Source organism: Oncorhynchus clarkii, chromosome 2 (genome assembly GCF_045791955.1).
Source record: "Oncorhynchus clarkii lewisi isolate Uvic-CL-2024 chromosome 2, UVic_Ocla_1.0, whole genome shotgun sequence".
Taxonomy (NCBI): domain Eukaryota; kingdom Metazoa; phylum Chordata; class Actinopteri; order Salmoniformes; family Salmonidae; genus Oncorhynchus; species Oncorhynchus clarkii.
The window spans coordinates 26,780,302-26,797,113 of NC_092148.1; the positions used below are offsets into that span (position 1 = coordinate 26,780,302).

At 43.5% G+C, this 16,812-nt stretch overlaps 2 protein-coding genes across 4 annotated transcripts in view; one reads left to right on the top strand and one right to left on the bottom strand.

The window, feature by feature from the left end:
• The window catches only part of LOC139365432 (ral guanine nucleotide dissociation stimulator-like 2), a 24,722-nt gene extending 20,308 nt beyond the window's left edge, over positions 1–4,414 (top strand). For both annotated transcript variants that reach the window (XM_071102808.1, XM_071102809.1), the window contains 4 exons: positions 1,066–1,159; positions 1,502–1,726; positions 1,958–2,072; positions 2,168–4,414. In XM_071102808.1, the coding sequence (XP_070958909.1) occupies positions 1,066–1,159; positions 1,502–1,726; positions 1,958–2,072; positions 2,168–2,346 (613 nt within the window). In that variant the 3' untranslated portion in view covers positions 2,347–4,414. The remainder of the gene's footprint in view (positions 1–1,065; positions 1,160–1,501; positions 1,727–1,957; positions 2,073–2,167) is intronic.
• LOC139365458 (deoxyribonuclease-2-alpha-like) lies at positions 3,100–14,847 on the bottom strand. 2 transcript variants are annotated; one of them, XM_071102810.1, is made up of 7 exons: positions 14,573–14,847; positions 13,930–14,024; positions 13,583–13,751; positions 10,571–10,670; positions 10,217–10,381; positions 5,538–5,762; positions 3,100–5,379 (listed from the first exon to the last, which is right to left on the bottom strand). In XM_071102810.1, exons 2-7 carry the CDS (start codon positions 14,022–14,024, stop codon positions 4,961–4,963), a joined length of 1,173 nt encoding a protein of 390 aa, XP_070958911.1. In that variant the 5' UTR covers positions 14,573–14,847; the 3' UTR covers positions 3,100–4,960. The 2 variants fall into 2 exon arrangements, with proteins under 2 accessions (XP_070958911.1, XP_070958912.1); XM_071102811.1 differs by having other exon boundaries at positions 4,487–5,379; positions 8,497–10,381; positions 14,573–14,682.
• Positions 14,848–16,812: the final 1,965 nt, after the last annotated feature.

Genomic DNA, 16,812 nt, shown 5'->3' on the forward strand with positions numbered 1-16,812 from the left:
CTAGATGTAGGAACATTGCTGCGGGGACTTGCTTCCATTCAGCCACAAGAGCACTGATGTTGGGCGATTAGGCCTGGCTCGCAGTTGGCGCTCCAATTCATCCCAAAGGTGTTCAATGGGGTTGAGATCAGGGCTCTGTGCAGGCCAGTCAAGTTCTTCCATACTGATCTCGACAAACCACTTCTGTATGGACCTCGCTTTGTACACGGGGGCATTGTCATGCTGAAACAGGAAAGGGCCTTCCCAAAACTGGAAGCACAGAATTGTCTAGAATGTCATTGTGTGCTAAAACATTAAGATTAAGAAACCCATTTCAGGAAGCTCCCAATGAACAGTTATTGTGCTGACGTTGCTTCCAGAGGCAGTTTGGAACTCGGCAGAGAGTGTTGCAACCGAGGACAGAAAATGTTTTCAGCACTTGGCAGTCCGGTTCTGTAAGCTTGTGTGGCCTACAACTTCGTGGCTGAGCCGTTGTTGCTCCTAGATGTTTCCACTTCACAAAAACCGCACTTACAGTTGACCGGGGCAGCTCTAGCGGGACAGAAATTTGGTGAACTGACTTGTGGGAAAGGTGACATCCTATGACAGTGCCACATTGAAAGTCACTAAGCTCTTCTGTATGGGCCATTCTACTGGTAATGTTTGTCTACGGAGATTGCATGGCAGTGTGCTCGATTTTATACACCTGTCAGCAACGGGTGTGGCTGAAATAGCCGAATCCACTAATTTGAAGGGGTGTCCACATACTATATACTGTATATATAGTGACTATCTTGACTATTTGACTGTCAAATTTGTAGTAATGTGGCCATAAGTAATCAGTTGTGGAAAATTGACTTGGGGGGGTCTGGGGGTAAGTCCTCCGTACTTTTTTTCCATTAAAAATATCCTCACACAGTGCAAGAGCTGGTAAGTTAACATGCAACATTGGAAAGAGCTGAAAGCCAATCTTGTACATTTACTATGTATTTCTCAGGGGCTGAGTAAGATGTTTTGTAGGTTGTTGTCATGCAGATTACGGTGCATGATGAACATACATGATATGATTCTCTCACCTCCTTACAGCCTGAATTCCTCCAGGACCAGCCTTGTTGCTGACAGTGACGGTCTTTTTGACTTCCCCTCCCCCGTCTGTCACTTTCTTTCCAAATTCACCAAGGTAATTACAAAATAAGACCTAATATTTCCAGTTATTTTACATACTTTCCCAAAAATATATTTGCATTGCCAGCTAGAATTGCAGAACATGCAATTACTATTCATGCGCAAATACTCGTAGTTATTGCTAAGTATTGCTAAGTAATCAAATATGATTGGTTTAAAACAAATGTCGTAAAAACATACAGAAGAGCACTTTTAAAAGAGGAAAAGCTTTGATCTTTTAATTCTCTTCTGTGTCTTTTTATTTGCTTTGGCCTTCATGCAACAGCCACTTTTTATCTTGTCATATCAGTAAGTATAATGTTTTTTAAAATTATTTTCATCACTATTATTATTTCAGCATATGAAATCCCCCTCAGTTTCCTGTCTGGATGTTGACTCCTCCCCTCCCACCAATGACCCCATCCCGTCTGCATTGACACCATCCACTCCCATTAAATCACATCGTCGATCAGTCTCCTGTGGCAACAATCCCACCAATAACAACAAAGGGTCTGAGCCTGATATGCGGATCGTCAGGATACGGATGGATTTACAAGATGGGAATATGTACAGAAGCATACTGGTACTGAGCTGAGATAATGACATATTGAGTTGAGATTTGATTAGAGATATTTGCCTTTTTTTGGTTTCAAATTATACACTGCACTGCACCCTGCACTCATGACTATTTACTTTAATCCACAAATATCCGTTAATGATAGTAATCCAAAACATTTCCTCAGGTTGTACACAGGATATTATAACTAGGAGTCAAGCTGTCTGGTAACATTGTCCTTCTTCTCTGTTTCCTCAGGTGACAAGCAATGACAAGACGCCCACTGTGATCAGTTCTGCCTTAGAAAAACACAGTCAGGACCCCAAACAAGCATCCAGATATGAGCTGATCCAACTATTGCCCGAGGGAAAAGGTAAAAACATTTCTCAACCCGACCATACGAAATTCCTTTAACAGTTATCTGTTCATATTGATTGTAGTGATGAATTTTCTTGTTCTGCCCTGTAGAGTTGGTCATCCCTGCCACAGGAAACGTCTTCTATGCCATGACTTCCTCTAGTGTGGACTTCCTGCTGCGCAGACAAGGAGGAAACACCCCTTTTCGCTCTCAACCAATCAGCACAGAAACTAGTGCCACCTTCCCTCGAATCAAAGCCAAGGGGCGGAGACAGCTCTTTCCCAAATAGGCTATATCTGAGACATAATTTGGCTAGTGCTTCTCAAGGACAGGACACGATAAGAATGCAGGCAGATATCTCAGTGAGATGTGGCCTTGTCTTTCCTAATCTTTTTTCGAAGTGGAAACACATTCTGACCGAGCTTGTTCTAGCAAAATGTATCCTGAAACCTGTCTGAACTTGTTTGATGAACATATTCTTATCTGGGACATTTCAATAAATATGCTGCCTGTTTGTGTACACCAGGAAAGTCCATTAGTGTAGAAGGGTGCATGTCTCTCTCGTTGGCAATGCATACTACTGGAAATATACACCTAGAACAAGACCAATGCAAATATTTAACCGATGGTGAATGATGCTGTTTTTTTAAGTCTCTCTGACCATTGGCATCTCATTTCCTATTTAACCAAATGGAATAGCCTTGTAACCAAGAGCAACGGAGGAATCCAAATCATCTTGAGTATTTGAGGAATGTGCCTCAGGTGCCATCCTAAAAATGAGTTGGTAGTAGAGAACTTCATTAAATCAAAGTAGTTTGGGTGATATGACCCTATTTGAATTGACCATGACCACAACAAAGTTTTACATTTCTCCATAGAGAGTGGACACAAGCAGGAATATGAATGACGGGGAGGAGCACTGGGCTGACATTATGACGTAATGCATCTGAATGACAGACAGAGTCACCGAAACCTCTCATTATAGCAAAGCACGGGGGCTCATCAAAATGTTTTAACTATGTACTTTGTATGTATACATATGTTTTTTTTATGTATGGTCGATGTCATGATTGTGTTTACATTCCCAAGGAGCTATCAACAAGTGTCAGAATGACATGTTATTCATTGTGAAGTGACATGAAATGTATGAAATTGCCTCAAACTGCAACCATTTCAAATGGGTCAAGACGTGTCAAAGATATACATGATCATTTCGCTTGGGCTTTCTGCATACATATTGAATGATAGTTCTGGTAGTATCTTGTGTAAAATACAACACATTTACATATACAGCCTTGCCACTCCCATACAGAATAGCGTCATATTTTGAGTACTAACCATTAGGCATAACAGCATCAACCCACAAACTCTATCCTAAACAATTCATGTGAAGACACTAATGAAAGTCCAGACTATGTTGTGCGTATTGAAAAGATGTCTACCATCGCACCTTAATGCTATACTTTTCTAATACAGCATAAGCTCATCTTTATCAATGGTCTCTGAGTGGGTTTAGTTGGTAGCTGGAATGGAAGTCTGTCTGAAGAGTATTTCATCCAGGACTCCCAAAGTCAGTCCTCAAAGACCCATGCGAGGTTAGTGAGGGATTCTCACCAATCCCCGAATGATGTTTAATTTATATTTTCTCTGGCGTTTGATAGAGATCTGACAGCTATTAAGGTTTCATTATGCAATGTCTTTAGTCCAGGAACTGAATGTAGCGGGTTTTGCAGAAGGCTCTGCTTCTATCCCATGAGGATGAGACCAGTAGGAAGGAAAACCTGCACGCATAAGGGCGCATGGGGGACACGTTGTCGGAGGCCCTAACTGGTGAACTCTTGTGAACTCTGGCCAGTGCTGTTGAAGTCTCTACTAAGGCTGAAGCATAGATACGGTAGTTCCAGGGAGAGGAGAGAGGCTTCTGGGTAACGTACTTTGATGAAGTGTTAGCGCCAGGCTAAGCTACTGATTGTTTAGTGCCTTTCTCTCATTGGTGCTTGAACCACTTGAAGTGTCCCAAATGTCACCCTATTCCCTATATAGTGTATTACTTTTCACCAGAGCCCTATGGGACCTGGTCAAAAGTAGTGGGCTTAATAGGGTGCTATTTGACATGAAGCCTCTGTGATGTATGCATTGGAATGTACAGTACATATGATGTACATTCACAGTGCTGTATAAGCTGGCATGTTTATGCACTACATATGCCCTGTTGTTTTTGTGCGATACATTTCCCTTTTCTATGCATTTTGACGTGACAGTAATATGAGGAATTTCTATGCAACTCCCAGGATGTGTGCTGTAATTCTGCTGTGTCATTTCTTATCAAATAAATGTACAAAGATGTACATATAAAAGATTCAGACTGTGGTTTAGTATCTGGCTTGTTGGTGGGTGAGGAGGTTTAATGAAGAACGGTACGCAAAATATTTGTGCACCCCGCAACAGTCCTTTCTTTATTGGGACAGAAGACAGTATCTTTGCCTGTTTCAAGCTAAAAGCTGAAAACGTCACCAAACATTTGACTAAAAAGTAAAAGAGAAATAAAGAAAAAACATTATACATACTTTAACGATCATAAAAATAAAAAAAATTCTACATAAAAAAAAAAAGGTTGAAAACAGAAGCATATAAAATGTACCTGAGATCACAATCAACATTTCCTACAGTCATTAGCAACTTATAGAACTACACAGAATGTAGCAAAGTGCTCATTGTTGAATTATTACAGGAGTGCCACTTCCCTTTCAAATATGTTTCTATTCATGGCAATTTATGAAAAACTCCAAAACTGCCATAAAAAGAGTGAATTAGATGCTGGTACCTTATTAATCAACATTCTATGGGGTACCTTGAGGGGTACCTTGTGAACTGTATGCATACTAGTAACTTTACACTGATGCTTACTGCTTCATATCTCCCTGGTAGTGCCTTGCATCCTCTACGTCCACATCACACCCGCTAGTCCCTCCCCCGCACATCTCACACTCCAGCGCCGCTGTCCGATAGGCCTTCCACACCGTGGCGTCCTGCAGGCACACTGTCCCGCCCCCTCTCTTCTCCTCAGCCTCGTTCCGGTTGATGTCGCCCACACACACCCAGCCAGCAGCTCCATCCACCCCACCCCCGGTGGTACTCACGGCCCACTTGGAGTGGTCGTTGGAGGCCTTGAAGGTGATCCTCCCGCCTGGGGAGATAAGCTGGATGTCCAGGACCTTCCAGCCCAGGGAGCAGTCAGAGGGCAGGATGCCAGTGGAGCGGATCCAGAACTGGACTAGGAGGTCTGACTGGAGGGAGGGAGCCACCCAGGAGTGGTACAGTTCTAATGGGAGACAGGAGCGTAAATGGGGATATTGTGGTTAAATGTTGGGTCATTCACAACTACAAAACAGCAATGACATGAATGGTCATTCTAAAAATTAAACAACACTTCAACTGTTTAAAAAATGACAAACAAATAGTTTCTAAATTGTTCCTTACCATTATTGAATGATCTCCCCTTGGCAAAGCTGATGAACTCGGTTCCACCCAATGAGGTGAGGGACACGCTGCGATTGGATGCGGGTTGGGTGTGCGGTAAGCTGCTATAGGCCATCTGCCCTTGGCTGTTGTTACAGACGTCAGCCAGTGCGGGCACCAGAGAGGCCAAGGAAGCAGGGACACCACAGTCATACACATTGGGCTGGTTGATCTGCAACTGCTCTCCTGCAATGTAAAACATAATACATGTCAATTGAACACTTCAAACATTTCAATCAATGGATTTTGTAAAAAGTAAAGCAAATCATTATGAATTGACTGATCAATCTGTCTGTCTGTCTGTCTGTCTGTCTGTCTGTCTGTCTGTCTGATTCAATAGGCACCAAGCTTCAAGACAAGTACTATCTTAATCTATGACTTATTACATGACTTATTAGTATGATGACTTTTCAAAATTTTCAAACAGAGTAGCAGACAAATGCCCGTACGTATTAGACCACTGACTGTGGCTAAGATGAGATTAAAAAGATTGAAAAGACAATGCTTTGAGGACGATGAAAGTTGGCCTCCACTGAGAACTCCCATCACAATTTAATGACACTCATCTTAAGCTGAACAAAAATATATACACAACACGTGAAGTGTTGGTCCCATGTTTCATGAGCTGAAATAAAAGATCCCAGAAATGTTCCATACACACAAAATGCTTTTTTCTCTCAAATGTTGTGCACTGTTAGTGAGCATTTCTCCTTTGCAAAGATAATCCATCCACTTGACAGGTGTGGCATATCAAGAAGCTGATTAAACAGCATGATCATTACACAGGTGCACCTTGTACTGGGGACAATAAAATGCCACTCTAAGATGTGCAGTTTTTTCACACATTACAATGCCACAAATGTCTCAAGTTTTGATGGAGCATGCAATTGTCATGCTGACTGCAGGAATATCCACCAGAGCTGTTACTAGATAATTTAATGTTAATTTCTCTACCATAAGCGGCATCCAACGTCATTTTAGAGAATTTGGCAGTATGTTCAACCGGCTTCACAACTGCAGACCACATATATGGCGTTGTGTGGGCGAGAGGTTTGTTGATGTCAACGTTGTGAACAGAGTATCAAATCAATTCAAACTTTATGCGCCGAATACAACAAGTGTAGACTTTACCGTGAAATGTTACTTACAAGCCCTTAACCAACAGTGCAGTTCAAGAAGAAGAAAATATTTACCAGGTAGGCTAAAATAAAAAGTAATAATAAAAAGTAACACAATAAGAATAACAATAACAAGGCTATATACAGGGGGCACCGGTACTGAGTCAGTGTGGGGGGGTACAGGCTAGTTGAGGTAATCTGTACATGTAGGTGGGGGCAAGGTGACTATGAATATGTAACAAACAAACAGCGAGTAGTAGCAGTGTACAAGAGGGGGTAAGGGTGGGGGGTCAATGTTGTCCTGTGGCGATATTTATGAATTGTTCAGCAGTCTAATGGCTTGGGGGTAGAAGCTGTTGAGGAGCCTTTTGGTCCTAGACTTGGCGCTCCGGTATCGCTTGCCATGCGGTAGCAGAGAAAACAGTCTATAACTTGGGTGACTGGAGTCTCTGACAATTTTATGTGGCTTTCCTCTGACACCGCCTACTATATAGGTCCTGGATGGCAGGAAGCTTGGTCCCAGTGATGTACTGGGCCCTTCGCACTACCCTCGGTAGCGCCTTACGCCTTATCCCATGGTGGCAGTGGGGTTATGGTAAGGGCAGGCATAAGCTATGGACAACAAACACAATTGCACTTTAACAATGGCAATTTGAATGCACAGAGATACCATGACGAGATCCTGAGGCCCATTGTCATACCATTCATCCACCGCCATCACCTCATGTTTCAGCATGATAATGCACAGACCCATGTTACAAGGATATGTAAACAATTCCTGGAAGCTGAAAATGGCCCAGTTCTTCCATGGCCTGCATACTCACCAGACGTTGCATGCTGCGTTTATATTTCTGTTCAGTATAACTCCACAAGAGACATGGAACTTACAAAGCAAACATCGCACAGCGGGAGGAGTACGGCGTCTATAGTTACAGTGCCATAGAGGATAACCCTATCTGTCACTATGGTAACAGCACCATTTGCTAGCCAGGTTGTAGTGGCACTTGCTACTACACTATGCTAAAATGCTAATAACCTAAATTGTTTATGCAAATGTTATTTTTGGTTCACAATTGTTGTGTCAACATTAATGTGGCTTTATTAACTGTTGCGTAATAATGAGTTCATTGTATTTTCTTTGTTCACTGCATGCAGGTTTTTCAGTGATAGGGTCAGCAGTACTTTATCATTAGAGACCCACTATTACTGTGGAGAAGTGTTTAGGGTCAGCAATAATAGTAAGGCACCCCTGGGGAAAATGAGGGTCAAGTGCCTTGCTCAAGGGCACGTCGACGGATTTCCCACCTTGTCAAATCAAATCAAATGTTATTTGTCACATACACATGGTTAGCAGATGTTACTGTAATATGAGTGTAGTGAAATGCTTGTGCTTCTAGTTCCAACCATGCAGTAATATATAACAAGTAAGCTAACAATTTCACAACAACTACCTTATACACACAAGTGTAAAGTAATGAATAAGTATATGTACTTAAAAATATTATGGATGAGCGACGGCCGAACGGCATAGGCAAGATGCAGTAGATGGTATAGAGTACAGTATATACATATGAGATGAGTAGTGTAGGGTATGCAAACATTATATAAAGTGGCATTGTTTAAAGTGACTAGTGATACATTTATTACATCCAATTATTAATTATTGAAGTGGCTAGAGATTGAGTCAGTATGTTGGCAGCAGCCACTCAATGTTAGTGATGGCTGTTTAACAGTCGGATGGCCTTGAGATAGAAGCTGTTTTTCATTCTCTCTGTCCCAGCTTTGATGCACCTTTTACTGACCTTGCCTTCTGGATGATAGCGGGGTGAACAGGCAGTGGCTCGGGTGGTTGTTGTCCTTGATGATCTTTTCGGCCTTCTTGTGACATTGGGTGGTGTAGGTGTCCTGGAGAGCAGGTAGTTTGCCCCCGATGATGTGTTGTGCAGACCTCACTACCCTCTGGACAGCCTTACGGTTGTGGGCGGAGCAGTTGCCGTACCAGGTGGTGATATAGCCCGACAGGATGCTATCGATTGTGCATCTGTAAAAGTTTGTGAGTGTTTTTGGTGACAAGCCAAATTTCTTCAGCCTCCTGAGGTTGAAGAGGCACTGTTGCGCCTTCTTCACCACGCTGTCTGTGTGGGTGGACCATTTCAGTTTGTCCGTAATGTGTACGCCGAGGAACTTAAAACGTTCCACCTTCTCCACTACTGTCCCGTCGATGTGGATAGGGGGGGGGGGGGGGTGCTCCCTCTGCTGTTTCCTGAAGTCCACGATCATCTCCTTTGTTTTGTTGACGTTGAGTGTGAGGTTATTTTCCTGACACCACACTCCGAGGGGCCCTCACCTCCTCCCTGTAGGCCATCTCATCGTTGTTGGTAATCAAGCCTACCACTGTAGTGTCGTCTGCAAACTTGATGATTGAGTTGGAGGCGAGCATGGCCACGCAGTCATGGGTGAACAGGGAGTACAGGAGAGGGCTGAGAACGCACTCTTGTGGGTCCCCAGTGTTGAGGATCAGCGGGTGGAGATGTTTCCTACCCTCAACACCTGGGGGCGGCCGTCAGGAAGTCCAGGACCCAGATGCACAGGGCGGAGTCGAGACCCAGGGTCTCGAGCTTGATGACTAGTTTGGAGGGTACTATGGTGTTAAATGCTGAGCTGTAGTCGCTGAACAGCATTCTTACATAGGTATTCCTCTTGTCCAGATGGGTTGGGGCAGTGTGATTGCGATTGCGTCATCCGTGGACCTATTGGGGCGGTAAGCAAATCGGAGTGGGTCTAGGGTGTCAGGTAGGGTGGAGGTGATATGATCATTGACTAGTCTCTCAAAGCACTTCATGATGACGGAGGTGAATGCTATGGGGCGATAGTCATTTTAGTTTTGGTAATGGACAGTGTCGTTGGCACTGTATTGTCCTCAAAGCGAGCAAAGAAGTTTTTTAGTTTGTCTGGGAGCAGGACATCCTGGTCTGCGACGGGGATGGTTTTCTTTTTGTAGTCCATGATTGACTGTAGACCCTGCCACATACCTCTCGTGTCTGAGCCATTGAATTGCAACTCTACTTTGTCTCTATACTGACGCTTAGCTTGTTTGATTGCCATGCGGAGGGAATAGCTACACTGTTTGTATTCGGTCATGTTTCCAGTCGCCTTGCCCTGATTTAAAGAAGTGGTTCGCACTTTCAGTTTTGCACGAATGCTGCCACCAATCCACGGTCTCTGGCTGGAGAAGGTTTTAATAGACGCTGTGGGTACAACATCACCGATGCACTTGCTAATAAACTCGCTCACCGAATCAGCGTATTCATCAACGTTATTATCCGACGCTATGGGGAACATATCCCAGTCGGATCGGGTTGTACGCACAGAGAGTCTGCCTCAGCATGAAACAGTCGCATGAAATAGAAACAATTCACAGTTTCATGCATTATAACAGGGTGGATAATCCAATATCCTTTTTCAGAATTCTATGGTAAACCTATAGTATTCCAAATGACTTATACTGGATTACAGTCTTACCAATGGCCTGAAAGCGTTCCAGTGGGTAGGTCACACAGATGAAGTTCTGTCCGTTATGTACACCACTACCTGGGTAGGAATATTGCCCCATTTCCTTTACAGGGGGGAAATGAGGGGTGCTGTGGACCAACCAGTAGCCCTGTGTCTTGTCCAATAAGACAACACCTGAGATGGAGAGAGGGAGATACCAGTCACTCATTGAAAACTAAGTCATTTCACAACAGTACTTTCTTGTCTGACAAAAACATTAACATACTACAAATGGAGTAGCTGGCCAGATGCCTGGGTGCTGAGATTAACATTATAATATGATGCCTGTATATAGTATACAGCTGAGGTTTATATTGTCCTGACCTTTTGTGTGGCCACCTCGGCTACTAAGGAAACCAAATCCTCTTTCTCCCTCCTCGGGTGGTCTCTGGTCATTATACAGGATGTATGCAATGTCTTCATTCTGCAAGGGAAAGTAGACACACTCATCATCAGAAGATATACACTTCCATGCATATTGTAAACTCTAAACTCAGAAACAAGGGTTATAGTGTCAATAGTGTTAGTTCTTTGATAACGTCATGTGCTGTATTTATTTAGCATGGCTGTCTGGGTGAAAAGAAAACTCCAATTGCTCCTTAGTGAAAATTAGACAGTGAAACACACAACCCACAAAAAGTTATAGTTCCACATTTCTATTTTCTGTGTCATTCTGTCTCATTCCACTGTGACAAAAAAACATTCTGAGCGGCCAGCTACCAAAAATAGCTGCTAAATAAATACTGCTATGTGTTACTGCAAATGAAACTGTTAAGGCTGTGTATTTACCACCACAGACAGATGCTGGCACTAAGACCGCACTCATTCAACTGTATAAGGAAATAAGCTAACAGGAAACCACTCACCCAGAGGCGGCGCTCCTAGTGGCCGGAGACTTTAATGCAGGGAAACTTAAATCAGTTCTACCAAATTTCTATCAACATGTTAAATGTGCAACCAGAGGGAAAAAAAATCTAGATCACCTGTACTCCACACACAGAGACGCGTGCAAAGCTCTCCCTCGCCCTCTATTTGGTCAATCCAACCACAACTCTATCCTCCTGATTCCTGCTTACAAGCAAAAATTAAAGCAGGAAGCACCAGTGACTCAGTCTATTAAAAAAGTGGTTGGTCAGATGAAGCAGATGCTAAGCTACAGGACTGTTTTGCTAGCACAGACTGGAACATGTTCCAAGCTAAATTACTTCTATGCTCGCTTCGAGGGCAAGCAACACTGAGGCATGCATGAGAGCATCAACTGTTCCGGACGACTGTGTGAACACGCTCTCCGTAGCCGATATGAGTAAGACCTTTAAACAAGTCAACATATACAAGGGTGCGGGGCAAGACGGATTACCAGGATGTGTGCTCCGGGCATGTGCTGACCAACTGGCAGGTGTCTTCACTGACATTTTCAACATGTCCCTGATTGAGTCTGTAATACCAACAGGTTTCAAGCAGACCACCATTGTCCCTTTTCCCAAGAACACAAAGGCAACCTGCCTAAATGACTACAGACCTGTAACTCTCACGTCCGTAGCCATGAAGTGCTTTGAAAGGCTGGTAACGGCTCACATCAACACCATTATCCCAGAAACCCTAGACCCACTCCAATTTGCATACCGCCAAAACAGATCCACAGATGATGCAATCTCTATTGCACTCCACACTGCCCTTTCCCACCTGGACAAAAGGAACACTTCTGTGAGAATGCTATTCATTGACTACAGCTCAGCGTTCAACACCATAGTACCCTCAAAGCTCATCACTACGCTAAGGATTCTGGGACTAAACACCTCCCTCTGCAACTGGATCCTGGACTTCCTGATGGGCCGCGCCCAGGTGGTGAGGGTAGGTAGCAACACATCTGCCACGCTGATCCTCAACACTGGAGCTCCACAGGTGTTCATGCTCAGTCCCCTCCTGTACTCCCTGTTCACCCACGACTGCATGGCCAGGCACAACTCCAACACCATCATTAAGTTTGCAGACAACACAACAGTGGTAGGCCTGATCACAGACAACGACGAGACAGCCTATAAGGAGGAGGTCAGAAACCTGGCCGTGTTGTGCCGGAATAACAACCTATCCCTCAACGTAACCAAGACTAAGGAGATAATTGTGGACTACAGGAAAAGGAGGACCGAGCACGCCCCCCATTCTCATCGACGGGGCTGTATTGAAGCAGGTTGAGAGCTTCAAGTTCCTCTGTGTCCACATCAACAACAAACTAGAATGGTCCAAACACACCAAGACAGTCGTGTAGAGGGCACGACAAAGCCTATTCTCCCACAAGAAATGAAAAAGATTTGGCATGGGTCCTGAGATCCTCAAAAGGTTCAACAGCTGCAACATCGAGAGCATCCTGACTGGTTGCGTCATTGCCTGGTACGGCAATTGCTCGGCCTCTGACCGCAAGGCACGACAGAGGGTAGTGTGTACGGCCCAGTACATCACTGGGGCTAAGCTGCCTGCCATCCAGGACCTCTACACCAGGTGGTGTCAGAGGAAGGCCCGAAAAATTGTCAAAGACCCCAGCTACTCCAGTCATAGACTGTTCTCTCTACTACCGCATGGCAAGCGGTACCGGAGTGCCAAGTCTAGGACAAAAAGGCTTCTCAACAATTTTTACCCCCAAGCCATAAGACTACTTAACAGGTAATCAAATGTCTACCCGGACTATTTGCATTGTGTTCCCCCCCCCCAACCCCTCTTTTACGCTGCTGCTACTCTGTTTATCATATATGCATAGACACTTTAACTATACATTCATGTACATACTACCTCAATTGGGCCGACCAACCAGTGCGCCCGCACATTGGCTAACCGGGCTATCTGCATTGTGTACCGCCACCCACCAACCCCTCTTTTACGCTACTGCTACTCTCAGTTCATCATATATGCATAGTCACTTTAACAATATCTACATGTACATACTACCTCAATCAGCCTGCCTAACTAGTAGTCTCGCTGCTGTATATACCCTGTCTTTTACTGTTGTTTTATTGTTCACCTAACACCTTTTTTGCACTATTGGTTAGAGCCTGTAAGTAAGGATTTCACGTGACAAATAAACTTTCATTTGAAAACACTAAAAAACTATCTTTTGGTATTTTTTATCATTAGTCCACTGTTGATACAGTCCCAAAATGGTTTGCATGTCAGCAGTCAAGTTTCAAGATATTGGACTTCCAGGAAACAAAGTGTCACTGGCCATATCAACATGAAAAAAACATTTTGAGCCTGTATCAACAGGTAGTATTTGAGTGGATTTTCCCTTTAAGTTTCACAGCTCATTCAGATGTGGTCAGATATTAATAATAGAAGGAACCAGACCTTCCCCTGCTCATACAGCTGGCCCACTGTCCTCCCCAGGGCTCCAGTGCTGTCATTCACCAACACTTCTCCATCCGTCCATCCCTCGCTCCCTTTGTCCATCAGTAGATAACTCTGTCCATCGTTGGGAAATTCACGATCAACATGGGGGAGTTTGTAGAGATAGAACCTGAGAGAAAGCAACAGAGAGATAGAGAGAGGAGGAGAGATAGAGTTTGATTCTCAGTACTTTGGGTTGTTCTTGCACACCTTGCTATGCACACTGTCTGTGACTAAGTAGCTAACAGACCTAAGGGAAGAAGGTCATATCAGTTCAATCTTCAGTCTGCCCAAAGCTGTTTTCTCACCAGTCAACAGCTTCCCCTTGATCATTGTAACAGGAGATAGGTGAGGTGCCTCCCTCTCCTGGTTGAAACAGGATCAGCAGGACAAGTGACAACATCTGAAGCGAAAGCAATGAGGTCAAAATAGTTTTAGGAACTGTGAAAAACTATTGCCAAAATGGCAACTTCAACATTTGTTGACTAAAATGGAAAAGGGTGGCTTTAGAACAAGAAGAGAACTCAGCGATGCATTACAAATTGCATCAGTAGCCGAAAGTTGGTGTTACAATTATGTTACAATGTTGTTATAATGTATCAGAAGTAAACTAACACAAAGTATCCGATTTTTCATTGAGTTGATATCTAATTGATTTGTCAATTGCTTTAGAAATAATTAGAATGAAGCATAACCCATGCAAACGAAACGTATAGCCCCGTCAAACTCAACTCTGGACCTCGAAGCCAGTTCCACTGCGTTTTTTTGTTCCCCTCTAATCAGGAGGAGGGACTGATTCAGACCCAGGTCTGCGCAAATAATGATCAGATAGAACAGAAACCCAACAGGCTCCAGACCTCGTAGAATAAGAAAGAGTTGAATACACCTGCTAACGTTATAGCCTATGCCAAATGTGCCCCATTGAAAATTCTACATCAACACTTATCCTACCTTTGAGTAGATAAGAACTTGACAATTATGCTGATTCTACAGCTTTTCCGTATCCACGTGATCTTTGATTGTGGCGAACTATTCCATTTCTAAAATCGAGATGCATCCTTGTTTTGAAGTACGATGTCACGGGGCGGGCTTACGGTCACGAGTTAATGACAATAGTTTGCTTTAGCTACCCTTCTGCTAGCTCTGTTCCAGGGCGCCTTCAACGCCTAGTGGAGGATCTCGCACTAACGCCCTGGACCAGAGGCACTCTTCTGCCTTTTACACATGGGGAACAACCGAGGTGAAGACAGCTTCAGATTGGATATTCGCCTGTAGTTTTCCTTACGTTAACCAATAGCAGTTAGGGACCGTCAACATAGTGACAAATCAACATTTTCATATTTCAATAGCTCTTTATTAACCATTACTCCTAAAACCTTCAAAACTGGTTGTAGCTAACCCGATGGCATAGACACACATTGCACACACTTATTTTTGTTGATTTACAACTTGCACCATTTTAAATTATTTATTTACATTTTTTAATTTCAATAGCTCATTGGTCATATGACCTAGTGACTTCAAACAACAATTCAAACAACAATCCAGAATGTCCAATGACTACCCTTCTATATTGCACACCCTTTAGTTTGTCAATTTTCATCTCACATGATTTTACATAAACTTTTCAAAATGTAGAATTTCAATAGCTCCTTGGTCATGTGACCTAGTGACTTCAAACATGATTCAGAATGTCCACTGAGTGGGCCTACAGATTGCACACCCTTTAGTTTGTCCATTTTCATCTCACATGTTTCTACATGAATTTTTCTACATTTAAAATTTCAATCGCTCCTTGGTCATGTGACCTACTGACTTCAAACAAGGTTCAGAATGTCCACTGACTACCCTTCTATATTGCACACCCTTTAGTTTGTCCATTTTCCTACGTCTTTTGTGAGTAAAATCCTTTTTCCAAAATTGATGTAGGTAGATTTTTGAGAGCTGTGATATGGGTCAAATCATTTCAGGGATCAGTACATTTCTATATTGCTTCCCCAGTATCTGCATGAACCACCAGGCCAAGTGTTTTTGCTTGACCCTGCTGGACAGAAAGAGAAGGAGGAATCGGAACACTCTGCATTCAAATTCAGGTCTTAGTTATTCCATTGTACCGGATCTAATACATATTAGCATTTCACATACATTCATAAGTGTAATAATTTTTTATGACATACTGTGAAAAACTCTCTTGGCTGCTGGCTCTGTCACTTTCAGACATGCGCAGAGCAGACTGAAAGGGGAAGGGTAGCTCTTGACTTGAACCACAGGGGTTCTCTGTAAAGAGAGAGTAATCCGAAAGGCACAGACACCCCTTGACTTTGAATTGGCACCGTTGACACTTTGGATCCTATTCTTGGACAGTTAGAAGACACAATGCATCAATGCAACAACAACAAAAAGAATACTAATTACTGTCCATGAGCAACCTCAACCTTGTGGGTCTGTGGGTGTTTGGGACAATAAAGTGCCAACTCAATTCTACCACTGACTAGTCTCTCATGCCCCTATGAACGGGGACACAGGGCAATAGTTTTTCATCTAAACCAGACCTTTTTTACTGGAGTACACTAACCCCTAATTGGAGCTCTTTTCTTGACACACAGTAGCAGTTTAACAGATAAGAAGTCAAGAAGATCAAAAAGTAGATTGTTGTAAGGGTGTATTACATCCTGTGCTGGCCCCAATGTCATATCCATTCTGGATTCTGAGTGTTAAAATCAGAGCTGAAAAATGCCTCTATGTATGTGTATACATTTTCTGCCAAGACAGAACTGCCAAAGAGGGTGGAGTTGCAATCTACTGCAGAGACAGCCTGCAGAGTTCTGTCATGCTATTCAGGTCTGTACCCAAACAGTTCAAGCTTCTACTTTTAAAAATCCACCTTTCCAGAAATAAGTCTCTCACTGTTGCCGCTTGTTACAGAGCCCCCTCAGCCCCCAGCTGTGCCCTGGACACCATATGTGAATTAATTGCCCCCCATTTATCTTCAGAGTTTGTACTGTTAGGTGACCTGAACAGGGATATGCTTAACACCCCGGCCGTCCTACAATCTAAGCTAGATGCCCTCAATCTCACCCAAATTATCATGGAACCTACCAGGTACAACCCCAAATCCGTAAACACGGGCACCCTGCATCTGTAATGGGTCTGCGGTCAAACGGCCACCCCTCATCACAGTCAAACACTCC

Excerpts from the sequence above, each read along its gene's own strand:
- LOC139365458 (XM_071102810.1), bottom strand. The coding sequence starts at position 14,024 with ATGTTGTCACTTGTCCTGCTGATCCTGTTTCAACCAGGAGAGGGAGGC. Across the intron at positions 10,671-13,582 it reads AGCTGTATGAGCAGGGGAAG|AATGAAGACATTGCATACAT; the intron begins GTCTGGTTCCTT and ends TTTCCCTTGCAG. Across the intron at positions 5,380-5,537 it reads GGGGAGATCATTCAATAATG|AACTGTACCACTCCTGGGTG; the intron begins GTAAGGAACAAT and ends GTCTCCCATTAG.